The sequence below is a fragment of the Pongo abelii genome, chromosome 1 (assembly GCF_028885655.2).
Source record: "Pongo abelii isolate AG06213 chromosome 1, NHGRI_mPonAbe1-v2.0_pri, whole genome shotgun sequence".
NCBI lineage: Eukaryota > Metazoa > Chordata > Mammalia > Primates > Hominidae > Pongo > Pongo abelii.
In genome coordinates this window covers 187,798,075-187,823,437 of record NC_071985.2, presented here as the reverse complement: position 1 = coordinate 187,823,437, position 25,363 = coordinate 187,798,075, and the positions used below count along the sequence as shown (strand labels likewise).

Genomic DNA, 25,363 nt, shown 5'->3' with positions numbered 1-25,363 from the left:
CCAGTCGGGGCGACAAGAACAAAACTCCAATTCAAAAAAAAAAAAAAAAAAAATGGCCAGGTGCAGTAGCTGACGCCTGTAATCCCAGCACTTTGGGAGGCTGAGGCGGGCAGATCACAAGGTCAGGAGATCAAGACCATCCTGGCTAACACGGGGAAACCCCATCTCTACTAAAAATACAAAAAAAAAAATTAGCCAGACATGGTAGCGGGTGCCTGTAATCCCAGCTACTCAGGAGGCTGAGACAGGAGAATGGCGTGAACCCAGGAGGTGGAGCTTGCAGTGAGCCAAGATCACACCACTGCACTCCAGCCTGGACAATAGAGCGAGACTCCATCTCGGAAAAAAAAAACAACAGCAAAAAAGAGGAGCCGGGCGTGGTGGCTCACACCTGTAATCCCAGCACTTTGGGAGGCCGAGGCGGGCGGATGGCCTGAGGTCAAGAGTTCAAGACCAGCCTGGCCAACATGGTGAAACCGTGTCTCTACTAAAAATACAAAAAAATTAGTTGGGCATGGTGGCGCACACCTGTAAACCCAGCTACTCGGGAGGCTGAAGAAGGAGAACTGCTTGAACCTGGGAGGCAGAGGTTGCAGTGAGCTGGGACTGTGCCATTGCACTACTGCCTGGACAACCAGAACGAAACTCCATCTCAGAAAAAAGAAAAAAAAAAAAAAAAGGAAATTAATGAAGCCAGGCTATGCAACACCACCAACAACAGCAGTAGGTAAGTTTTGCCGCGAGGGGGCGGCGGAGGGGGGTCAAAAATTATACCTGGGGCCAAGGCACAGTGGCTCATGCCAGTAATTCCAGAACTTTGGGAGGCTGAAATGGGAGAAGTGTTGATGCCCAGGAGTTTGAGACTAGCCTAGGCAACACAGGGAGGCCCTGTCTCTACAAAAAAAAAAAAATTAGCCAGGCATGGTGGCATGCACCTGTGGTCCCAGCTACTCATTCAGGAAGCTAAAAGGGGAGGATCACTTGAGTCTACAAAGTTGAGTCTGCAGCAAGCCATGATCCTGCCACTGCACTCCAACCTGTGCAACAGCAAGAGATTCTTTCTTAAAAAAAAAAAAAAAAAAAAAAAATTATACTTGGATTTTCTACCGCACAGGGGTTGGCTTCCCAACCCCTGTTTTGTTCAAGGGCCAAGTGTATCATTTTTTTTAATTCTACTTTTTTTTTTTTTTCTTTTTGAGATGGAGTCTCCCTCTTGTCACCTAAGCTGGAGTACAGTGGCGCGATCTCAGCTCACTGCAACCTCCGCCTCCCAGGTTCAAGTTATTCTCCTACCTCGGCCTCCCGAGTAACTGAGATTACAGGCACCTGCCACCACGCCTGTCTAATTTTTGTATTTTTAGTAGAGACGGGGTTTCACTGTGTTGGCCAGGCTGGTCTCAAACTTTTGACCTCAGGTGATCCACTGGCCTCCGCCGCCCAAAGTGCTGGAGTTACAGGCATGAGCCACCATGCCCAGCCGTATATTCTTATTTGTAAGCATTTGCCTAAAGAAAGTCTAAAAGAGGCCGGGCGCGGTGGCTCATGCCTGTAATCCCAGCACTTTGGGAGGCTGAGGTGGGCAGATCACTTGAGGTCAGGAGTTCAAGTCTAGCCTGGCCAACATGGTGAAACCACGTGTCTACTAAAAATTAAAAAATTAGCCGGGCGTGGTGGTGCACACCTGTAATCCCAGCTACTCAGGAGGCTGAGGCTGGAGAATCGCTTGAACGCGGGAGGCGGAAGATGCAGAAAGCCGAGATTGCGCCACTGCACACCAGCCTGGGCGACAGAGTGAGACTCCGTCTCAAAAATGAAAAATAAAAAAGAAAGTCTAAAAGAATATAAAGAGACTGTTCAAAATGTTTGGGAGAGGGCATGGAACCAGGTTAATAAGGAACAGAGATGGGAGTAAGATTTTTCAATTTTTTTTTTTTTTTTTTTTGAGACGGAGTCTCGCTCTGTCGCCCAGGCTGGAGTGCAGTGGTGCGATCTCGGCTCACTGCAACCTCCGCCTCCCGGGTTCACACCATTCTCCTGCCTCAGCCTCCTGAGTAGCTGGGACTACACGCATGCGCCACCACACTCTGCTAATTTTTTGTATTTTTAGTAGAGTCGGGGTTTCACCGTGTTAGTCAGGATGGTCTAGATCTCTGGACCTCGTGATCCCCCGCCTCGGCCTCCCAAAGTGCTGGGGTTACAGGCGTGAGCCACCGCGCCCGGCCCACTTTTCACTGTTATATAAATTTATTTTTTATTTTTATTATTATTTTTTTGAGACGGAGTCTCACTCTGTCGCCTAGATTGCAGTACAGTGGCATGATTTCGGCTCACTGCAACCTCCACTTCCTGGGTACAAGCGATTCTCCTGCCTCAGCCTCCCAAGTAGCTGAGATAGCAGGCGCAGGCCACCTCACTCAGCTAATGTTTCATATTTTTAGTAGAGAGGGGGTTTCACCATCTTCGCCAGGCTGGTCTCGAACTCCTGACCTCAAGTGATCCACCTGCCTCAGCCTCCCAAAGTGCTCGGACTATAGGCGTGAGCCACCGCACCCAGCCCTAAATTTATATATTAAAAAATGTTTACATTTAATAACCAGTTGAATGTATTATCTATTCAAAGATTAAATGTCTCAAAAAAAAAAAACTAAAGCTCACAAAAGATAAGTAATTTGCCTTTGTATTAACCATCATATAGTTAATAACAACAGAGTTGAATACGACTAAGATTTTCCTAATGTTCTTTTCCTTTCATTACACTGCCTTTTGGAAATTTTCAGGAATGGAAGACATAAAACTCATTACAACCAGGCTTTTCTCTGAAACAGCCACTGCCTCTGATTGTTCAGGGAAAATAACACTAGTGAGACTACACTGAAGTCATCTCCATATGATGACTTTGTAAATAGTATAATAGCCATTGTTGGGTCAAAACATTCACCATCACCCACACAATACAATGTAATAATTGGGCTTCATCTACCAGAAGGAGATGAAATTCCCATAAATGCCCTTATCATAGGTTTCAAATTCCAACACTACATTCTTTTTGCAAAACAAAATGAAATGTGTGACACTAAGAATATATCTATAAATACTTTCATACAGGGAAGAAAGCATAAAAGCAAGTCAGTTTTCTCCTCAAAATAAGTCCGGGATGAGCATATTTAAATGTGTAATTTTCTTTTTACAATTAACTAAAACCTTTTGAGACCAGCCTGGCCAACATGGTGAAACCCCATCTCTACCAAAAATACAAAAATTAGCCCTGCATGGTGGCCCTCACCTGTAATCCCAGCTACTCAGGAGGCTGAGGGGCAGGAGAATCGTGCGAACCTGGGAAGCGGAGCTTGCAGTCAGCCGAGATCTTGCCACTGCACTACAGCCTGGGCGACAGAGCAAGACTCCATAAAAAAAAAATTAATTAAAAAAAAACCGCACACACACACAATTAACTAAAACCATAAAAAAAATGTTACTGAGGATCCTGAGGTGGAGAGTCCCTAACCTCCCAGCACACATATATATATAATATACATTTTTTTTTTTTTTTTGAGACAGAGTTTCACTCTTGTTGCCCAGGCTGGAGTGCAGTGGCCTGATCTCGGCTAACTGCAACCTCCACCACCTGGGTTCAAGCGATTCTCCTGCCTCAGCCTCCCAAGTAGCTGGGATTACATGCATGCACCACCACACCCGGCTAATTTTTGTATTTTTCTTTTTTTAGTGGAGACGGGGTTTCTCCATGTTGGTCAGGCTGGTCTCGAACTCCTGACCTCAGGTGATCCACCCACCTTGGCCTCCCAAAGTGCTGGGATTACAGGTGTGAGCCACCACACCCAGCCAGCACATATATTTTAAACAGAATCAAAGCCTATCATATGTCAAGCTTACAAAGGATTTTTTGTGTTTGAGGGTCTATCCCAAACATATATCTGTAAGAGAGAATAACACATCATACATCCAGGGCATCAAGTATCTGAGGATATCACCATTAATTCATATACAAACATCTGTACCATTTGGTACTACTTTTCAACAAGTGCCAAGGAACCACCAATCCAACTCTGGGTCCCTCCTTGGTGAGCAGGCCCACCTATAGGACTTACTATCTCCTCTGCTCAATCTCCTGCTATCATGCTGGACAACTGTGACATTCATATTGATGACATATTCAACACAGCCCCTTAATCTCCCATACTTCAATAACCTACACCTCCATTCCCCTCCAACAGCATTGAGACAGTTAAGCCAGTTTTTGTCTTTACCTTGAAATAATGAACTCTGAGCTGTCCAATTATATATTTCTTACAAAATCTGGTCTTCAACCACATTTCTGATTGTCTTTTTATTCTCTAAGTACACCAGCCTCCCTCTAGATTTTGCTTCTTATAACTCCCAGCTTGGTCCCTTGGAATAAAACATATCTCCTACACTATCAATAGCAGTGTAAAGTTGCTTCCCATTTTATCTTTCTGTCCTGCAAGTTTCAATTTTGAATCAATCCAACCATCTTTTTTGTCCTACTATTCTTAGGCTGTTGAATAAAGTGTAAAATCCATGCTACTGGGCCCCATTACAAATATATTATTTCTAACTAGTAGGCCCCTCAATGTGGTCAACAATCTTTTAGCTCCTGAGTTTCTTTTGCTTCTTTTTTTTTTCTTTCCCCCAGGCTGGAGTGCAGTGGCACAATCTTGACTCCCTGCAACCTCAGCCTCCTGGTTCAAGCAATCCTCCCACCTTAGCCTCTCCAGTAGCTGGGACAACAGGCATGCACCACCACACCCAGCTAATTTTTTGATTTTCTGTAGAGACGAGGTCTCACGATGTTGCCCATGCTGGTCGCAAACTCCTGGACTCAAGCGATCCTCCCACTTCAGCCTCCCAAAGTGCTGGGATTAAAAAATCCAAAGTGAGCCACCACACCTGGCCAACAATTTTTTTTTGTTAAATCTTTATTCTCTTTCATTTTCCATTTAAGAGTCCCATGGCCATAATACTCAAGTCAGAAACTCACCATAGTGTCTTCAGCCTCTAAACTGACTTCTCCACAGATAAGTAATCACATCAATAAGGCCATCTGTCAAACTCCCTCACTTTCCTTCCCTTCTACCACATCATTATCCATTTTCACTACTATCCTTTTGGTGTCAAAGGGCAAAATGCCTGACTGACATATTTCCTAGATGAACTTTCCCCTCACTTACAGAACTGCTTCACCTGTACTGAAAAGAAAAACACACATGTGCCATAATGGAAAGAACACAGGTTTCAGAACTAGACATACCTGCTCAAATCCTTGTCCACAGTACTCTCAACTGTAAAAGAGGGATACTGACATGTTAACCACAAGGCTGTTGTGATCTATAAAGCATCTTTATGTATGTGGCATATAATATATTCTCAATAAAGATGAGTTTCACTAGAACCAGCTCTCCTTCACAACCAAACTCTGGAGAATAATTTTACTCATTTCTTCTCATTTATTCCTCAATCCATCATGATCTCACTATTACCTTCATTGCCATCCCCACCCTACCAAAACTGCATTTCAGAGGAAACAAGTGACCTCCTGATTGCTAAATACGGGGCAGGCCGGGCATGATGGCTCACCCCTGTAACCCCAGCTCTTTGGGAGGCTGGGGAAGGCAGATAGCTTTGAGCTCAGGAGTTCAAGACCAGCCTGGGCAACACAGAGAAACCCCGTCTCTACAAAAAATACAAAAAATAATCTGGGTGTGGTGGCTCCTGCCTGTGATCCCAGCTACTCAGAAGGCTGAGGTGGGAGGATCCGAGACTGCACCACTGCACTCCAGCCTGGGCGACAGAGTGAGACCCTGACACCAAAGAAAAAAAAAAAAAAGCTTCTTAATTCTCATTCAGCCGGACCTCGGGAGCACGTGAAATTGATAGTCACCCCCCTCCCCCCCCTCCGCCTTCTTGAAATCCTTTCTTTGGCTCCTATTGTAATGCTGTTATGTTCTAGCTCTTGTCCCGTTCCTTTAATCTCTCTTTTTCAGTGTCTATTACCTTTCAAACAATGATGCTCCTTCTGGTCCACAGCCCTTCTCATCTTTCAGTATTACCATTCCATACTAAGGCATACAAATATCCCCCATATATTCTCTTGACCCTCCAAATTTATGTATCCAGGTCCAAGCTTTCTCCCAATTTTCAGACCCAAATTTCCAGCTACTCACAGTGATATTTCAAAACACCTCAAACTCGGCTGGGAGCAGTGGCTCACGCCTGTAATCCCAGCACTGTGGGAGGCCGAGGTGGGCGGATTGCCTGAGGTTAGACGTTCGAGACCAGCCTGGCCAACATAGGGAAACCCCGTCTCTACTAAAAATACAAAAATTAGCCGGGTGTGGTGGTGCATGCCTGTAATCCCAGCTACTCGGTAGTCTGAGGCAGGAGAATCGCTTGAACCTGGGAGGAGGAGGTGGCAGTGAGCTGAGATCGTGCCACTGCACTCCAGCCTGGGTGACAGAATGAGACTCCGTCAAAAAAAAAAAAAACAAAAACGAACAAACAAAAAAACCCTGAAACTTAACTTGTTCAAAACCAAATTTATTACCTTCTCTCAAAATTGCTTTTTTATGCTCCCTATTTCAGATGAGATCAGGAGCGTTGAGGGTGGTATAACCGGAGACTATGTTCCCTATTTCAATTAACACTACCGATTCACACCATCAGCCAAGTCAGAAACTTTCTACTATTCCTCTGAACTTTATTTTGAAACCTCTTGGAATTTCGGGCCATTCCCTCCCGCCTGGATGAGCACACTCGTTTTCTGCCTACCTGCCCTTTCCGCCTCCACGGTCTTCACTTTCAGTCCTTCCTCTATATTTTCACCAGAGATAATGCAATCATACCAAGCTCCTGCTTACAAAACCTTCAACGGCTCCCTATGCATGCAGCATAAAGTCCAAATTCCTCAGCAAGTTTTTCTCAGAGGTATACAATTTAAAGATTTTTAAATTACACAAACCTGGGTTTCAGTTATAGCGAAATCTGAACACTGGCTTAGTCCAGTCTTCATAGCGAAGAGTAAAAAGCAGAGAGGGGAAAGGAAGGGAGATGATGACAAGCGAGGAAAGAAGAGGGGGAAGGCAGTAGGGTCTGAGGGGAGGGAATTGTTTTCCTGGGTAGAGGTGAATGTTTTCGAGGGAAGTGTATCGGAGGGAAGTCAAGTGAAGGAACCCAGATCTCTGAGGCAGAAGCGGGTATGCGAGCAGGGAGGCGCTCAGTGGGGAGCTGGAAGTCTCTGAAACAAGAGTTTTCCGAGAAAACGAAAGATCCCTAATGCGAGCGAGGTAACTTCTAATGGGTTCCCAGGTTCTAAGGGGGAGCAGACGTGGCGGGGAGCCTGAGGGAAGTGAGAAGGAAAGGGGAAAGCGGCCAGGAAGGGAGCGTCCGCCGCCGCTGAGAGGGGGGGACCTCTGGGAAGCCGAGGGGTCCCGTCGGGTGCGGAGGGACGCAGGCGCCTCTGCTCCGGGGCAGAGGAGGTGGAGCGGCAGCGCGCGCGAGCTGGGCAGGATGCCCGGGTTTGTGTCCCCCGTCCTCTTTTCACGTTACCTGAGGCAGGACTGAGCAGCCAGAGGGGTGCCTGCGCGGGCAAGAGGAGGAGACGGCGGCAAAGACGGAGCATAGTAACCCTCACAGCTCGTTGGTGGCAGCGGCTCCTTAGCCTGCGGAGGCGGTGGGAGCCCCTAGCTCAGAAGCCGGCGACTCAGCTAGGCTAGCGGCGGCGGAGAACGAGGAGACTACTGCCATGGCCCCACAGTCGGGGCCGCTCCCCCCGCCTGTTTGGCGGGGCCAGGAGGACAATCCGACCAGCGAAACCAACAGGGGAGCTGGTAGCTCTGCTGAGCTCCCGGGCCGCGAGAGACCGAAACGCCTACCCGGCCCAGCAAGGGGGCTGGGGGGCGGGGTCTCGACTGGCCACGCCCCTCCCTCAAGCCCTCCCTCAGAGTAGCCAATCAACCGTCAACTCCTGATAAACGAGCTAGTGAAATTGCCCAATTAGCGCTAGGAATGCCACGTGGTATGAGGATGGGCACAATGGGCGTCCAGAAAAGCCAATCAACAGCCGTAGGCGCCAACTCCGGAGGACGAAGGGAACCAATAGGAAGGAAGTCGAGGTAAAAACAGAAGAAGTAGTGTGTGGGAAAGGCGGAACCGAGGAAGAGGGAATACACCTGGGGGAAACCCAAGTCCAGGAGCCTCTTAGAGGGCGGGGCAGTAAACACAAGATGGACCAATAAAAATGTTAAACACAGAAATAATTGGTAATTGATAAAGCCAATTGAAAATGGACTAGACTGGCGCGGCTTTCGGGTTGGTCAAGGTACAGCTGAGTAAGGAAAAGCGGTAAGAATGCTGCGTCCTGCAGGGTTTCAGTATAGTGAGGAGGAAAAAATATATCAATAATACCGACTTGAAATAGTAAGAGCAATCAGTAGAGCTAAACAAAATGCTAGGGAAGCAATTAATCACGACTATGAGATTCGGTTAAGTGAAAGCTTAGAGGAGGTAACACTTCAGCTAGCTTGAAAACAGATTTTGAAAGAAAGCTGGTGGGGAATAAGTTGGGATTTTTTGTTGGTTTTGTTGGTTTTTTTTTTTTTTTTTTTAGACGGGTCTCACTCTGTCGCCCAGGATGATGAAGTGCAGTGGCGCGATCATGGCTCACTTGCAGCCTCAAACTCCTGGACTAAGATGATCCTCCCAACTCAGCCTCCCCGGATAGCTGGGACTACAGGCGCACGCCAGCATGCCTGACTAATTTTTTGTATATTTTGTAGAGACGGGGTTTACCATGTTGCCCAGGCTGGTCTGTAACTCCTGGACTCAAGTGATCGGCCCACGTCGTCCTCCCAAAGTGCCGGGATTACAGGCGTGAGCCACCGCTCCCAACTAAGAATTCTGCCCAGCTGTTCAAGGCACATATTTCTTCACTCTTTGCATGTGCCTGGACATCAGGAGCTCATAAACTCATGAATGAAGAGACTAGAACAGGAGGAGGGCAAGAGCAAGCAGTATGGGCCTTACTGTATTAGCACTCCCAGGGGTTAGAGACCCCTTTTCAGACATCTTAAGACTTTCATCCTCCTGGAAGAGTATAGGTGGTATGCATTCCTGGTGGCCACAAAGTTTAAGACATATGGCCAGGGCCGGGAGCAGTGGCTCACGCCTGTAATTCCACCACTTTGGGAGGCCGAGGCAGGGGGATCACGAAGTCAGAAGATCGAGACCATCCTGGCAAACATGGTGAAACCTCGTCTCTACTAAAAATACAAAAATTAGCTGGGTGTATTGGCGCGTACCTGTAGTCCCAGCTACTCAGGAGGCTGAGGCAAGAGAATCGCTTGAGCCCGGGAAACAGAAGTTGCAGTGAGCCAAGATCGCACCACTGCACTCCAGCCTGGGCGACAGAGCAAGTCTCCGTCTCAAAACAAAAAAATGAAATATGACCAGACACAGTGATTCACTTCTGTAATCCCAGCAATTTGGGAGGCCAAGGTGGATCACTTGAAGCCAAGAGTTCGAGACCAGCCTGGGCAACACAGCGAGAACCTGTCTGTACAGAAAAAAAAAAATGAGCCCAAAATGGTGGCATGTACCTGTGGTCCTAGCTAGTTGGAAGGCTAAGGCCAGAAGCTCACCTGAGCCCAGAGGTCAAGGCTACAGTGAGCTGTGAATGGTGCCACTGCACTCCAGCCGGGACAACAGAGCAGGACCCTGTCCCAAAAAAATATAAAAAGAAAGAAAGAAGTGTGGTAGGAGATATTGGAGAGAGAAGAGGCTGCATGTGGGTTGGGCTTAAATGCCAATATTCAAATTTGTCTTTTGTTTTTTATGCTGTGAGAGCTATTCTTGAGCAGGACCATAAACTAAACAGGGCAGTGTTTTAGGAAGATTAATTGGTAGCTCACAGAATCTCTGAAGGGAGAAGAGAGATCACCCCAGCCCAGTCCCCCTGACCAAAGGCTTTTTGGTACCATTCTTCTGGCAACAAATCATGTGCTGCCACCTGGTGACAGCTCAAATAACAATTTTCCACATTGCTATTTAATATTTCTGTTGAGGTTGGGTGTGTGGGCTCAGACCTGTAATCCCAAGGGCTTTGGGAGACTGAGGTAGGAAGATCTCTTGAGCCCAAGGGTTTGAGACCAGCCTGGGCAACATAGTGAGACACGTCTCTACAAACAAAAATCCTTTTTTAATTAGCTGGGTGTGGCATCACATGCCTGTAGTACTAGCTACTAGGGAAGCTGAGGCAGGAGGATCACTCGAGCCCAGGAGATCGAGACCAGCCTAGGCAAGATGGCAAAACCCTGTCTTTACAAAGTACAAAAAATTAGCTGGGTGTGGTGGCGCATGCCTGTAGTCCCAGCTACATGGGAGACTGAGGTGAGAGATCGCTAGAGCCCAGGAAGTTGAGGCTGCAGTGAGCAGTGATCTCGCCACTGCACTCTGGCCTGGGTAACAAAGTAAAACTCCATCTCAAAAAAAAAAAAGGGGGGGGACCCATGCAGTTCATGTTCCATGTTGTCCAAGTAGTGAAAATGATCAGGATCATTAGTCACAAGGCATTTTTTAATGAAATATAATAGAAAATATCAGTGTATCACTCCCACTAAGGATAAAAATTAAATCATCATATTTTTATTTCGGTTAATAAATCTACACACATATTTACTAGGTCACAATGTAAATTGTATTTCTTACTGGAAGTCACAGCCAAAAAATTATTAAAGCCACTGGATTAGAGGCAGACAGACTAAAAGAAGAGACCAGGGAAGAGGCTGCTACAGAAATGCAGTCTGGGCTGCTAAGGATGATGTGTGGAGATGCCAAAGAGAGCCTCAAGCAGCAGAATCTGGGGCTAGGCATGGTAGCAGCTCACACCTGTAATCTGAACACTTTGGGAGGCCAAAGTTGGTGGATCAGTTGAGCCCAGGAGTTCAAGACCAGCCTGGGCAACATGGTGAAAACCTGTCTCTACAAAAAATATTTAAAAATTAGCCAGGCATGATAGCGTGTGCCTGTAGTCCCATATATTATTACTTGGGAGGCTAAGGTGGGAGGATTGCTTTAGTCCAGGAAGCAGAGGCTGCAGTGAGCCAAGATCATGCCACTGCACTCCAGCCTGGGCAACAGAGTAAGACCTTGTCTCAAAAAAAAAAAAAAAAAAAAAAAAAAAGGCAGAAGCTGGAGATGAGGAAAGGTAGCCTCCTACAGTCCAGATCCAAGTCCCACTAGAATATCTCATCCTCCTTTGCATCCCCCAGCACTACTGCCCCAGAGCAGTGTCCTACCTCATTCTACTCACCAGAATGGGAGCTCCCATTACTTTCCAAGTTCAACTGAGCTTGCACTCAGAAGGTACAGCTACAGGCTGGGCACGGTGGCTCACAACTGTAATCCCAGCACTTGGGAGGTCGAGGCGGGCAGATCACTTGAGGTCAGAAGTTCAAGACCAGACTGGCCAACATGGTGAAACCCCGTCTCTACTAAAAATACAAAAATTAGCGCACACCTGTAATCCCAGCTACTTGGGAGGCTGAGGCAGGAGAATCGCTTGAACCTGGGAGGCGGAGTTTGCAGTGAGCTGAGATGGCACCACTGCACTCCAGCTTGGGTGACAGAACAAGACTCTGTCTCAAAAAAAAAAAAAAAAAAGATACAGCTATAAATGTCTATGAACTTGGATTTCAGGGGTAGACGTCACAGAAAGCACTCCAAGTAACAGGAAGATGAACAGGTACAGCTGATTCTATCCCATGTGGGTGCTGACTCACAGAAAACACATCAGGGAGGGTTAAACCATTTTATTGCAGTTGGGAGGCAAGGATGGGCAGGCAGTGAAAAGCCTCAGTAGAGAAGACAGATAATAGCTACTTCAAGAAAGTAGGGGCGGGCAGCCCAGAAACAGGGCCTTGGAGGGGAGGGTGGGCAAAGAAGCCTTCATCCTACTATTCTTAACGAGTCCTTACAGGTCATTCAGGAGCATTTTGGGGCTCCAAAGGAATAGGTCCTCTTGCTTAAGACTCTGGGCATGGAGCTGAAAGATGCTGGGCTCCAGGTTAGAAAGGGTGCTCCTCTGGGGATCTAAGAGGAAAGAAAAGGGAAGAGAAAACAAGTCATCAGCAAGCATTGTGATATGCACAGAACTAGGCCCTAGGCCTTTCTAATAGAGAGGGACATACAGGACTGACAGAATAAACAGCAACAGAGGTCAGTGAATTCACAGAAAGGCAGAGACTCCATTCTACCTAGTGTTAAATAATTAGGCAGCTGGCATTCAGGCACCATTCAGACTTAGCCTCCCCAAAAACAGGAATCCTTGTCCTTATCCTCACCTGGCTTCCATAAAAGATCCCAGCTACTGTTACTGTCCAGAAGACTGAGTTAAGAGCTGGATGAAGAAACAGACATGGTGAAGGTAGTGGCTAGAGGCAGCTTAATTGGACAACATGAATGGAGATCCTGGAAAGGGGAACAGAACCAGAAACAGAGAAGATAATGATGTATCAAGGGGGCCCTTCCAACACTGAACTGTCTTCCTTCCTGAGGCTAGGACTCTGGTCTCCTCCCTCTTTTTTTTTTTTTTTTTTTTTTTGAGATGGAGTCTTACTCTGTCACCCAAGCTGGAGTGCAATGGTATGATCTCAGTTTACTGCAACCTCCACCTCCTGGGTTCAAGCGATTCTCCCACCTCAGCCTCCCGAGTAGCTGGGATTACAGGCGTCCGCCATCATGCCCGGCTAATTTTTGTAGAGATGGGGTTTCACCATGTTAGCCAGGCTGGTCTTGAACTCCTGACCTCAGGTGATCCACCCACCTCGGCCTCCCAAAGTGCTGGGATTATAGGCGTGAGCCACCGCACCCTGCCGATCTCTCCTCCCTCTTTAACATCCAAACATATAAAGGTACCTCACTGACTCTGTATCAGGTAAAGAATGCCTTTATGGGATACAACCCAGATACTCATACTGCCCCCATAAGCCCAAGTCAAATCTAGGATAGCTGAACTTTGCTCCCCAGCACTGTAGGAGTGACAGCAGTGCTATTCTAGAGTCAATCAACAAATCCAGAGTAAGAAGGCAAGTAGAGTATCTAGGGTCTTGTGAAACTCTTAGGATGATCCCCAACTTGTCCCACTACAAATGCCAAAAGTTCAAAGGCCTCAAGAAGGCAAGGTCTTGCCTATCCCTTACTCAGTCTGCAGCTCCTGAGGAAGGCCATTGGTAGTACTGCATTCTCCTTGTCCTGTTTGCATCTGGGCTTGGGCTTGGGCTTGCTCCCACACCTGGCTCCGAAGGCCCTGCAGTTCCCTTCTCAGCTCCTCCAGGCGTTGCTCCAGGAGAAGAGCACTCCCCTTTGGGGCCCCCTGCAGCAACCTTAGTGATGCTGTAGTGGGACAAGTTGGGGATCATCCTCTCTAAGAGTTTCACAAGATCCTAGATACTCTACTTGCAAAACAAGACACATGTGCACACACAACAGGTGTGTGGCAAAATTGTGTGCATACATGTGAAGCTGTGTATATGAAGAAAATAACTGGCCAGATACCTTCCAGGACACTGATCTGGTACTTCTGCTGCTCTCGCTCTTCTAGCAGGCCCTGCACTGCCTGCCTTAGTGCCTCAGTCACCTACCCAGGCAGAAAAAAACATATGAACTACTGTATAACAGCTTTTCCCAACCCCTAGTATCCTCATCTCACACAAACATCACATATACACACCAAGGATTCCAAGCCTCACCTGAGCCTGAGATTGAAATTGGGATCAGAGAATAGTAACCTCATCCCAGAGAGAGGATGGGCTCTAGGACTCAGGGCAGCTCAGCCTTTGTGGAACTGTGGGAGTCTCTAAAGCCCAAGGCTGTTGAGCTTGGACTCCTGACTGCAGAGGCAAGTGATGAGAGGAAATCCAGGTCCCAGCCAGGTCCCTGGCTGAGGGAATAAAGAAGGGTTAAGTGCAGGGTCTGTGTGGGGAAACAGAGTTCAGAAAAGGACAGAGTTGGAATTTGGAAGGAGTAATGGATGATACAGGCACTGAGGAAGGCACAGAAAGAGAAAGGGCTTGGAAATAGAGACATTACTTACCTGCGGTGGAGACCCCAAGAGGATACAGCCACTGCTACAAAAGAAACAGTTGCACAGGCCAATGAGCTCTGAATGTCCCTTAGCCTCCCCACGCAAACTGGGGACCTCCACCAACCCCTCACCTTAATCCGGACCACATTTCCATTAGTAGCGTTGAGAAGCACATCCAGCTGCTCAAACCAGCTGAGGCTCCTATACATATCCTGTGGCAGGGGAGCGGCAGGGGTCTGGCTCCCTGGTGTCTTGTGCTTGCTCTCCCAGGGGAGGATACCCAAGGTATCCCCAGGAAAGGCCACCACGTTCGATGGAAAGAGGGAAGTGGGGATGCAACACTGGGGTAGGGGGATGCGCTATCAGACCAAAACTGCGATCCTGTGACTAGGGAAAGGAAGGACGCTCTTGGGGAACTGGGGGAAAAGCGGGACACCGAGATGATACGCAGATATCAGGTGGGGATCGAAGCTGTCGAACCTGGTCGAGACCTCCCCAGAAGTAGTACACTGGCGCCACCACGCCAAACCTGTGCCAGTGACAACTGCCGCCGCCGGGTTCAAAACTTCGGGTTGGTTTTGAAAGTCCGACTTTGGACTGGCTGCCGCAGCGCCACCTGGGAAACTGAGTTCGCCTCTTGCGAACACAACCGGCGATGGAGGAGGTGGAACTACCTTTCTCTGGAAGAGACACGTACATGCACACCCCCACCGTGTAGCTTGCCGGGAAACTGAGTCTTCCTGATTCCGTGTGGCTGTCTCCAAGGAGGAAACGAACTACGCATCCCAAGATGCATCGCGCATAGGCAATACGGTCCTGCTACTGGACCCATTTCCTACCTGGGAAATGGAGTCGAAGCTGACTCAAAACTTAACGGCCCAATTGTCCTTGAGACTTCATTCCCCAGCAAGCTCAGCGTGTAACGTGCGCTATGGAGCCGAAAGTCGCAGAGCTGAAGCAGAAGATCGAGGACACGCTATGTCCTTTTGGCTTCGAGGTTTACCCCTTCCAGGTTAGTTTATCCCTCCTGCTGTTCTAGGGTGAGATATATGATTGGCTTCGTTGCAACTGGCGTGAGGCCTCGGGAGCCTCTGATCCTCCTGGGTTCCTGTAGCCCAGTGTCCATGTGACAACAGGGACAGCGTTTCAGTGGGGGCTTGGGTTAAAAAGGTAGTGGTCGAGGCCGGGCATGGTGGCTCACGCCTGCAATCCCAGAACTTTGGGAGGCCGAAGCGGGCGGATCACCTGAGGTGAGGAGTTCGAGACCAGCCTGGCCAACATGGTGAAACCCCATCTCTACTAAAAATATAAAATTAGCCGGGCGTGGTGGTGCATGCCTGTAATCCCAGCTACTCGGAAGGCTGAGGCAGGAGAATCGCTTGAACCCATGAGACGGAGGTTGCAGTGAGCCGAGATTGCGCCATTGCAGTCCAGGCTGAGCAACGAAGAGCGAAACTCCGTGTCAAAAAAAAAAAAAAAAAAAAAAAAAAAAGTTGTCGCATGTTTGTCCTTTTACCTCTATATAATGCTATAATGCCGGATTGGTTAACGGGAGACACCATATGACCTGTAACGTGTGTGGCTCAGATTGTCACCGATATAATTTACAAGAAGAAAGGGACCTGTGAGGCAAAGTCACCTTGGAACTTCCTAAAGGATTTAGGAGAGGGCAAAGCCTAGGTTTGCATAGCTATCATTTAGGTCAGTTGAGGAGGGAAGGGCATTCCTGGTGATGAACAGGCAAACAATTGGCTGGTTTGTTCCCTCTACCAACAGAAGGATAATTCATGATATTTCCAGTCATCATTGCTGGGCTGGGCAATGAAACTTTGTACACTCGCCTGGCACAGCAGTCTCAGCACCGCACCCCTACCCCCATTTACACAGTTACATTTCCCCACATCAGTGCCCTGTGCACTGAGCAGTTAAGTTACAAAGCTAAATCAGCTCAGCTTGAGCCCTCTGCCTGATGCTTAAGAGACTACCCACTTCCCATTCCTTCTGCTGAGTGGCTCACAGCAGTCCTGGGAGAGGATATAGAGGGAGAAGTAGGTTGGGTCTAGCTTGAGATTGGTCTTGCCAGAAAAAATGGAATTGAGCTATATATGAAAAGATAGATTGGAAGGAAGGAGGGTTATGTACATCCCAAGTATCAGAAAAAGCTTGAGTAAAGGTGTGGAGATAGTGGTGTGGTGTTACCAAGTAAAAGGGCTTGATGCCTGATGTGTTAGAAGCTAATATTATGACACTGGGTTTTTGAGAAAACAAAAGCTATTTGTTGCAGATCGACCTTTAACTCTTTGAGACACCGTTTCAGTGGATGGCAGGTGTGTGGGAGAGTGAGAATGCCTATCTGGCAAGTTGAGTAGACCTGGGTATTAGGAGCTTTTGTACTGAACAAAGCTAACTGCAGCCCTGCCAGTCACCCTAGGCTCCTACCTCTCACCTCCCTACCCCCACATCCAATCAACCACCAAGACCTATAAGACTGTCTACTGAATCTCCCAAATCCATTCCCTTGTATTCCACCCATCTATGCTGTGGTGCAGGCCACCATTTCTCACTTGGATTACTGTAATAACCTCCTTGCTGTCATTTTACCTCCAGTCCATCCTCCACACTGCAGCCAGTTTGATCTAAAAATGATCATGCTAGTTTACTCCTTAAATCTTCAGTGGCTCTTCACTGTCACCAAATTAAATCCATATTCCTTAAATTGGTATTCAAAGCCAATCAAAATCTCACTCCTATTGATCTCTCCAGCCTTCTCTCCCTCTGATTCTCTCTACAGACCCTTCACTTCCACCAAACTAGACAATTCTCAAATATACCCAGGAATTTTCTGCCAGTGTGTTTGCTTATGCTGTGACTTGTTTATTTTATTCTTTATTTATTTAGAGACAAAGTCTCACTCTGTCCTCCCGGCTGGAGTGCAGTGGTGCAATCGTAGCTCACTGCAGCCTCAAACTCCTGGGCTCAAGTGATCCTCCCACTTTAGTCTCCCAAGTAGCTGACTCCAGGCATGCACCAACACTCAGGGTCTCACTTTGTTGCCCTGGCTGGTCTTGAACTCCTGGCCTCAAGTGATCCTCCTGCTTTGGCCAGCCACCCAAAGCACTGGGATTACAGGCATGAGTCACCGCACTCAGTCTGTGACCTCTTTTTAAAATACACACCAGTGAGTTTATGTCTTTTTTGGTGAAATATAAATAATAAATAAATGCACACCAGATTCTCCTTCCTACATCAACCTGACAGTTGACCAGTTGACTTTCTAGCCTTCAAGACTTAGCATCCAAGAAAGCCTTTTCTTTTCTTTTTTTTTTTTTTTTTTTTTTTGAGATGGAGTTTCGCTCTTGTTGCCCAGGCTGGAGTGCAATGGTGCGATCTCAGCTCACCACAACCTCTGCCCTCTGCCTCCCGGGTTCAAGTGATTTTCCTGCCTCAGCCTCCAGAGTAGGTAGGATTACAGGCATGTGCCAACATACCCAGCTAATTTTGTATTTTTTTTAGTAGAGACAGAGTTTCTCCATGTTGGTCAGGCTGGTCTTGAACTCCTGACCTCAGGTGATCTGCCTGTGTTGGCCTCCCAAAGTGCTGGAGTTACAGGCATGAGCCACCACGCCCGGCCACAAGGAAGCCTTTTCTAATTTCAGAGGACCCTCATCTGACCCTGTCATTGCACTAGCTATAGTACAGTCATTTCTATTGTTCTTAGTGGTTCTGCCTATTAGAACTTTCTGCAGCCGGGCGTGGTGGCTCTCACCTATAATCCCAGCACTTTGGGAGGCCAAGGTGGGTAAATTACTGGAGGTCAGGAGTTCAAGACCAGCCTAGCCAACATGGTGAAATCCCGTCTCTACTAAAAATACAAATTAGCTGGGCGTGGTGGTGTGCACCTGTAATCCTGGCTACTCGAGAGGCTGAAGCAGGAGAATCGCTTGAGCCCAGGAGGTGGAGGTTGTGGTGAGTCGAGATTGCGCCATTGCACTCTAGCCTGGGCAAGAAGAAGAGTGAAACTCCATCTCAAAAATAATAATAATAATAACTCTCTGCCTTTTTTTTTTTTTTTTTTTGAGATGGAGTCTCACTCTGTTGCCCTGGCTGGAGTGCAATGGCGCCATCTTGGCTCACTGCAACCTCTGCCTCCCAGGTTCAAGCGATTCTCCTGCCTCAGCCTCCTGAGTAGCTGAGATTTCTGCCTCTCTATTCTAAGTTCCCTGCCATACAATACATGAACCTATAATAGACATGAGGGGGAACAGACCTAACCACAACAGCCACATTATTAGTTGAGCACTGACACAGACTTCACTTATCTGTTACAGCAGTAAAACCAGCTACAATCAAACAAGTAATGGTCATCCCACTCTGTCCCATTAATGCACAACCCCAGGTAGCCTGTGTAGACCTGTGTCAAGTGTTCTGCACTATGAGTCAGAAATCCCCAGTAAGTGATGTAGGTATATCCATAGCACTTTGTGTGAACAGCAGCAACCTCCACAACTATGTGATTTAGCAAGTTCATTGCAGGTTATGTTATGGGTCTTTGGTTCAGGCTTCTTGTGACATCTCTTCTCCATGTTCAGTGCGTGAATGTGGGTGTAGACAGTGTTACAGGTGAATCCAATTTCTTGGATGTCCAGGCCAAGTGGACAAAAGCAAATATTGTGTGTCCTAAAACTGAAAATAAAGTTTGCATTAATCACATATTTGCTTTGCTGATTGGTCAACCTCAAAAACACAAGCTTGCTGGCCGGGCACGGAGGCTCACGCCTGTAATCCCAGCACTTTAGGGAGGCGGAGGCGGGTGGATCATGAGGTCAGGAGTTTAAGACCAGCCTCGCCAACATGATGAAACCCCGTCTCAACTAAAAATGCAGAAAATGAGCCAGGCGTGCTGGCAGGCAACTGTAATCCCAGCTCCTCGGGAGGCTGAGGCAGGAGAATCACTTGAACCCAGGAGGCGGAGGTTGCAGTGAGCCAAGATCAGGCCACGAACTCCAGCCTGGGGAACAAGAGCAAAATTCCATCTCAAAAAAAAGAAACCAAACACAAGATTCCTGTTTGGGGTTTTGTAGACTAATATGGTGTTGACCGTGGTAACAAGAAAGTCTGTCAAAAGCAGGAAAATCCCATCCTGGGCAACATAGGGAGACCCTGTCTCTACAACAAATTATTTTTTTGTTTTAATTAGCCAGCCAGGTGTGGTGGCTCACACCTGTGGTCCCAGCCACTCGGGAAGCTGAGGAGGGATGATTGCTTGAGGGAGGGAGGTTGAAGATGCAGTGAGCTGTGATTACCTCACTGCACTCTAGCCTAGGTGACAGAGCAAGACTGTCTCAAAAAAAAAAAGCAGGAAAACCCCTGATGGGCTCAAGTCAGAGGTTAAGTACGTTTCTAGCCTCTTTGGTAGCATCAGTTCATCATTAACTGATAAAAATGGTTTTTTTGGCCTGGCACGGAAGCTCACGCCTGTAATCCTAGCACTTTGGGAGGCCAAGGTGGGCAGATCAGTTGAGGCCAGGAGTTCAAGACCAGCCTGGCCAACATGGCAAAACCCCATCTCTACTAAAAATACAAAAAATTAGCTAGGCCTGGTAGCACACACCCGTAATCCCTGCTACTTGGGAGGCTGAGGCACAAGAATCGCTTGAACCCAGGAGGCACAGGTTGCAGTGAGCCAACATCATGCCACTGCACCCTAGCCCCTGGGCGACAGTGAGACTGTATACATTTAAAAAAAAAAAAAAAAAAAGGGCCATTTTGTTTTTAAAGACAGGTTCTCGCCTGGCGCGGTGACTCACGCCTGTAATCCCAGCACTTTGGGAGGCTGATGCAGGTGGATCATGAGGTCAAGAGATCAAGACCATCCTGGCCAACATGGTGAAACTCCGTCTCTACTAAAAAATACAAAAATTAGCTGGGCGTAGTGACGCATGCCTGTAGTCCCAGCAACGCGGGAGGCTGAGACAGGAAAATCACTTGAACCTGGGAGGTGGAGATTGCAATGAGCCGAGGCTGCGCCATTGCACTCCAGCCTGGTGACAGAGTGAGACTCCGTCTCAAAACATAAAATAAAATAAAAAAATAAAGACAGGTTCTCACTCTGTTACCCAGGCTGGTCTCAAACTCTTGGCCCCAAGTAATCCTCCTACCTCAGCCTCCCAAAGTGCTGGGATTGCAGGCATGAGCCACCATGCCCAGCCTAAAAACAGTATTTTAAGAAACTGCCTGGGCTGGGCGTGGTGGCTCACACCTGTAATCCCAACACTTTGGGAGGCCAAGGCAGGTGGATCATGAGGTCAGGAGATCGAGACCACCCTGGCCAACATGGTGAAACCACATCTCTACTAAAAATACAAAAATTAGCCGGGCGTGGTGGCACATGCCTGTAGTCCCAGCTACTCAGGAGGCTGAGGCAGGGGAATCACTTGAACCCGGGAGGCGGAGGTTGCAGTGAGCCTAGATCACGCCACTGCACTCCAGCCTAGGCAACAGAGTGAGACTCCGTCTCAAAAAAAAAAAAAAAAAAACAACTGCCTGTTCTCTCCAAATTCATCTCTAGAGTTAGGGTTATATAGCCTGGAACTATGATCTCGTCTTTTGATCTGTCTGTATGGAGATGCTCTGGATATAGTAGAATTTTAATCTATTATAACCCCTTGATCTTCAATGAAGACATAGCTTGCTGCCGCTGATAGTTTCCCCTGACGACATATCAAAAGGGTAAAGAAGTGCTGGTTGGGAAGAGACTGGTGGAACCACATCGTTTTGTGTCATTTGAGGATGAGTTGGACTGTGGCATGAACGGCATTGAGGGTTCAGGTGGCTTTCTCTGTCTCAGGCTTGGCTGCAGCAACATGCTTCTCCAGATTAACAATATTTTTCTGAACAACTGTCATGGCATCATATGTTGATTCTGCTTTGAGAAATCTCCGATCTTGCTTTTGTCTTAGAATGCCTTCAAGGTGTTGGACTTGGAGGGCAAGTGCGTTGACAGCCACTTCGACTGTTCCTATGCCCTCATGCACCTCAGTCAGTTGTGGATTTAGGAACTCTGCTCTGTGGGTCCTCGTTCCTGGGTTTTTCATTTTCTTTCATTATTATTATTTTTTGAGGGGGGGTCTCACTCTGTCACCCAGGCTGGAGTGTAGTGGCACAATCTTGTCTCACTGCAACCTCTGCCTACCGGGTTCAAGTGATTCTCCTGCCTCAGCCTCCTGAGTAGCTGCGATTACAGGTGAGTGCCACCATGGTTGTCTAATTTTTGTATTTCTAGTACAGGCAGGGTTTCACCATGTTGGCCAGGCTGGTCTCAAACTCCAGACCTTAGGTGATCCACCTGCCTCGGCCTCCCAAAGTGCTGGGATTACAGCTGTGAGCCACCACGCCCTGCAGGGTTTTTCATTTTCATTGGTTCATTTGTAGTTGGATGAGGCCTGAAATTATTTGTTGTCAGTCAGTCCTTCAATAAATAAAATAATTCCCTGGGCCAGGCTCGGTGGCTCACGCCTATATAATCGCAGCACTTTGGAAGGCCGAGGCAGGTGGGTCCTAGCTGAGGCCAGGAGTTCAGAGACCAGCCAGGCCAACATGGCAAAACCCTGTCTCTACTAAAAATACAAAAACTAGCCAGGCGTGGTGGTGCACATCATAATCCCAGCTGCTCGGGAGGCTGAGGCACGAGAATCACTTGAATCTGGGAGGCCAAAGTTGCAGTGGGCCAAGATCATGCCACTACACTCCAGCCTGGGTGACAGCAAGACTCTGTCTCAAAAAATAATGAATTCCCTGTCAAATTCAGTTGAGTTGTTCATAGAAATAAATCACATAGCATCAGTGAAAATTCACTGAATGAGTGAGATGGAGGCTAGGGCAAAAGTGTGAGGCCTGAAGGTTAAGGTATGGGCCAGGCTACAGCCTAGACTGGCCCTCTCCAGCCTGGCCTGAACTTTCTGTTTCAGGTGGCATGGTACAATGAACTCTTGCCTCCAGCCTTCCACCTACTGCTGCCAGGACCTACCCTGGCCTTCCTGGTACTCAGCACGCCTGCCATGTTTGACCGGGCCCTCAAGCCCTTCTTGCAGAGCTGCCACCTCCAAATGCTGACTGACCCAGTGGACCAGTGTGTGGCCTACCATCTGGGCCGTGTTAGAGAGGTGAGGAAGGCTCAGTTTTCCCCCAGCTCCCAAACCTACAGCTGCCTCCAGTTTCTCCACGCTCAATGCAGGATCTAGACCTAGGGCTAGGAGCCACTTCAAAGGTGAAATGATACCCTAAAGCCAGGCTTGACGTTCTGTGATCTTTCCTCATTCTGCCTTCTCACACACCCAGGTTCCACCACCCTCCTCTAGCAGTCCCCCAGTGTGAAATCAGTCTCACTCACCCTACACTGATGGGCAACTATATGAACCTCAGACCAGGTTTTCCTTGGCCTCCAAGTGGAATAGGAATGAGTCCAACATTCCCCAGGCATTGCTTTGTCCTAGACCTGCAAGCTTTATGCTGTCCTTTTGAGGACAGAACAATATTCTCCCAACACACACTCACATATACACATAACTATGTACATACCTACTGGATCTCCCCAAAACTGACCATGCCTTCCTTCATATGAGGACTTGTGTATTTCCCTTCAAACATGGGCCCTTCTGGAAATAACTATAACTATGTCCACACTGGAGCCTCCCAAGTTAAGGTCATGTTTTCCCTTCTGAGGACAGGACCATGTTCACATACACACAACAAACTAGGGCTCCCTAGGACAAGGTCATAACTCCCCTCATGCTGACAGTACCCTCTATTTTGTCCGCTGTTTCAGAGCCTCCCAGAGCTGCAGATAGAAATCATTGCTGACTATGAGGTGCACCCCAACCGACGCCCCAAGATCCTGGCCCAGACAGCAGCCCATGTGGCAGGGGCTGCTTACTACTACCAACGACAAGATGTGGAGGCTGACCCATGGGGGAACCAGGTGAGAGGGAAAATGTAAATAGAGGCTGAGACAGACTGGTAAAGGCCTCTCCCTACCAGGTCCCACATTCCTCAGCCTTCCCTGGATGGATGTGACACAACCCAGAACAAATTAGCTTTGTTCTGGATGGGGGGCAGTCCTGTCACATGCGGTTGTCTAACTGGGGACTCGTGAGATCCGAAAACTTAGTCTGCAGAACTGTCTTAGGATACAGGGGGCACAGCAGTGTTAAAGACTAGTGGTGAGACTAGGAAGCCTAGCCATTCCTTGTGCTCAGAATAGTTTATGAAAGGGTTTGCCAAGAAAAGGACAGAGGTTTATGTAGAGTCAGTGTACACTGAGTGGGAAGTTAAGTGAACAGGCCTAGCTTGCAATGATGGCAGTTGGACTTGGTGCCAAGGGGACCTCTGTGACCTTGCTTTTCTTCACTCTCCCCAGCGCATATCAGGTGTATGCATACACCCCCGATTTGGGGGCTGGTTTGCCATCCGAGGGGTAGTGCTGCTGCCAGGGATAGAGGTGCCAGATCTGCCACCCAGAAAACCTCATGACTGTGTACCTACAAGAGCTGACCGTATCGCCCTACTCGAAGGCTTCAATTTCCACTGGCGTGACTGGACTTACCGGGATGCTGTGACACCCCAGGAGCGCTACTCAGAAGAGCAGAAGGCCTACTTCTCCACTCCGCCTGCCCAACGATTGGCCCTATTGGGCTTGGCTGAGCCCTCAGAGAAGCCTAGTTCTCCCTCCCTGGACCTTCCCTTTACCACCCCCGGCCCCAGGAAGCCTGGGAATCCCAGCAGAGCCCGGAGCTGGCTCAGCCCCAGGGTCTCACCACCTGCATCCCCTGGCCCTTGATACCTTTCTCCCACGTAGACCCTGATTTATGGTGGTACTTGCTAGGACTTAATTGGCTTTGGCAAAGCAAAAGGTTTTGAGTACAAGATTACTATTTTTGATAATACAGTAGAGATCTTCCATGAAGATAACAAGGCTCAAGGAAGTTAGGTTTGGCCAAGATAAAGGCCAGGGAACCAGAATTCCCATCTGCCTTCAACTGAGATTTTTTTTTTTTTTTAGACAGAGTCTCACTCTGTCACCTAGGCTGGAGTGCAGTGGCACAATCTCTACTTACTGCAACCTCTGCCTCCTGGGTTCAAGCAATTATCTGCCTCAGCCTCCTGAGTAGCTGGGATGACAGGTGCCTGCCACCACACCTGACTAATTTTTTGTATTTTTAGCAGAGATGGGGTTCCATCATCTTGGCCAGGCTGGTCTTTAACTCCTGACCCCGTGATCCACCCATCTTGGCCTCCCAAAGTCCTGGGATTACAGGCGTGAGCCACCGCGCCCAGCCAAGACTCTTTTATCTGTTCCCATTTCTAAACAGTGCCCCAAGATGTTGTCACAGGGCCTAAGGGTCAAATATCCTCTACAGAGTACCTACCAGCAGGGCGTGGTGGCTCCCGCCTGTAATCCCAGCACTCTGGGAGGCCGAGGCAGATGGATCATGAGGTCGAGTTTGAGACCAGCCTGGCCAATATGGTGAAACCCCGTCTCTACTAAAAATACAAAGTTAGCCAGGCATGGTAGCACAGGCCTGTAGTCCCAGCTACTCGGGAGGCTGAGGCAGTAGAATCATTTGAACCAGGGAGGCGGAGGTTGCAGTGAGCCAAGATTGTGTGGCTGCACTCTAGCCTGGGCGACAGTGTGACTCTGTCTCAAAAAAAAAAAAAAGTACGTACCTCAGGTAGGGACTGAATAAACACGTGTAAGGCACTTTGGAAAAGTACCTGGCATATAGTAAGCAGTATGTTGGCCGTTACCAAAGGCCCTGGGAATTCTGTACTGCTGCTCGTGGGTATAGTCTGGGTTCTAGAGGGGTGGGCAGGTTGGAGTAGCTGAGGAAGACAAGTGGCTGGAATGGCATCACATGATACACAGAAGTATCCTCAGTTCTGAATCTACCTTGGCCTCAAAGGCCCAGGAGAATAACTTTTCCCAGCTGACAGCCTCTCTGAGGACAATGACATACGAATGAGGATCACAGACCTTTGACCAGGCACTGTGGCTCTCACCTGTAATCCCATTTTGGGAGGCTGAGGCGGAGGACCACCTGAGGCAAGGAATTCAGAACCACTCTGGGCAACATAATGACACTAAAAAAGACTATCTCTAATCAAGGCTAGAACCAAGGGAAGGCTAAGAATTGCCCAGTACTGTGCTACTGAAAGCCCTACCCAAGGCCACCAGCCTTGTCTTCCTCTTTCCTC

The 25,363-nt window shown here is 48.1% G+C and overlaps 3 protein-coding genes across 6 annotated transcripts in view; 1 reads left to right on the top strand and 2 right to left on the bottom strand.

The window, feature by feature from the left end:
- TESK2 (testis associated actin remodelling kinase 2) overlaps positions 1 to 8,271 on the bottom strand; it is a 150,161-nt gene extending 141,890 nt beyond the window's left edge. For 3 of the 4 annotated variants that reach the window (XM_002810901.5, XM_024247426.3, XM_024247436.3), the window contains exon 1: positions 7,582 to 8,271. The gene's annotated coding sequence lies outside the window, so the exon portion shown is untranslated. Of the gene's footprint in view, positions 1 to 5,287; positions 5,332 to 7,581 lie in introns of those variants that run through there. The other variant, XM_054535572.2, reaches the window with a different exon arrangement.
- A 3,554-nt stretch (positions 8,272 to 11,825) lies between these two features.
- Positions 11,826 to 14,804, bottom strand: CCDC163 (CCDC163 homolog). Its single transcript, XM_063724012.1, has 7 exons — positions 14,245 to 14,804; positions 14,123 to 14,156; positions 13,849 to 13,969; positions 13,585 to 13,649; positions 13,230 to 13,346; positions 12,372 to 12,427; positions 11,826 to 12,120 (listed from the first exon to the last, which is right to left on the bottom strand). The coding sequence occupies exons 1-7, from the start codon at positions 14,320 to 14,322 to the stop codon at positions 12,013 to 12,015; spliced, it is 579 nt and encodes a 192-aa protein (XP_063580082.1). The 5' UTR covers positions 14,323 to 14,804; the 3' UTR covers positions 11,826 to 12,012.
- Positions 14,751 to 24,882, top strand: MMACHC (metabolism of cobalamin associated C). Its single transcript, XM_009250952.4, has 4 exons — positions 14,751 to 15,125; positions 22,081 to 22,275; positions 22,938 to 23,090; positions 23,529 to 24,882. Exons 1-4 carry the CDS (start codon positions 15,045 to 15,047, stop codon positions 23,946 to 23,948), a joined length of 849 nt encoding a protein of 282 aa, XP_009249227.2. The 5' UTR covers positions 14,751 to 15,044; the 3' UTR covers positions 23,949 to 24,882.
- The last annotated feature ends 481 nt before the right edge of the window (positions 24,883 to 25,363 follow it).

Excerpts from the sequence above, each read along its gene's own strand:
- CCDC163 (XM_063724012.1), bottom strand. The coding sequence starts at position 14,322 with ATGTATAGGAGCCTCAGCTGGTTTGAGCAGCTGGATGTGCTTCTCAAC. Across the intron at positions 13,970-14,122 it reads TCTTGGGGTCTCCACCGCAG|CCAGGGACCTGGCTGGGACC; the intron begins GTAAGTAATGTC and ends TTATTCCCTCAG. Across the intron at positions 12,121-12,371 it reads GGATCTTTTATGGAAGCCAG|ATCCCCAGAGGAGCACCCTT; the intron begins GTGAGGATAAGG and ends CTTTCCTCTTAG.
- MMACHC (XM_009250952.4), top strand. The coding sequence starts at position 15,045 with ATGGAGCCGAAAGTCGCAGAGCTGAAGCAGAAGATCGAGGACACGCTA. Across the intron at positions 15,126-22,080 it reads TCGAGGTTTACCCCTTCCAG|GTGGCATGGTACAATGAACT; the intron begins GTTAGTTTATCC and ends TTTCTGTTTCAG. Across the intron at positions 22,276-22,937 it reads ATCTGGGCCGTGTTAGAGAG|AGCCTCCCAGAGCTGCAGAT; the intron begins GTGAGGAAGGCT and ends CCGCTGTTTCAG.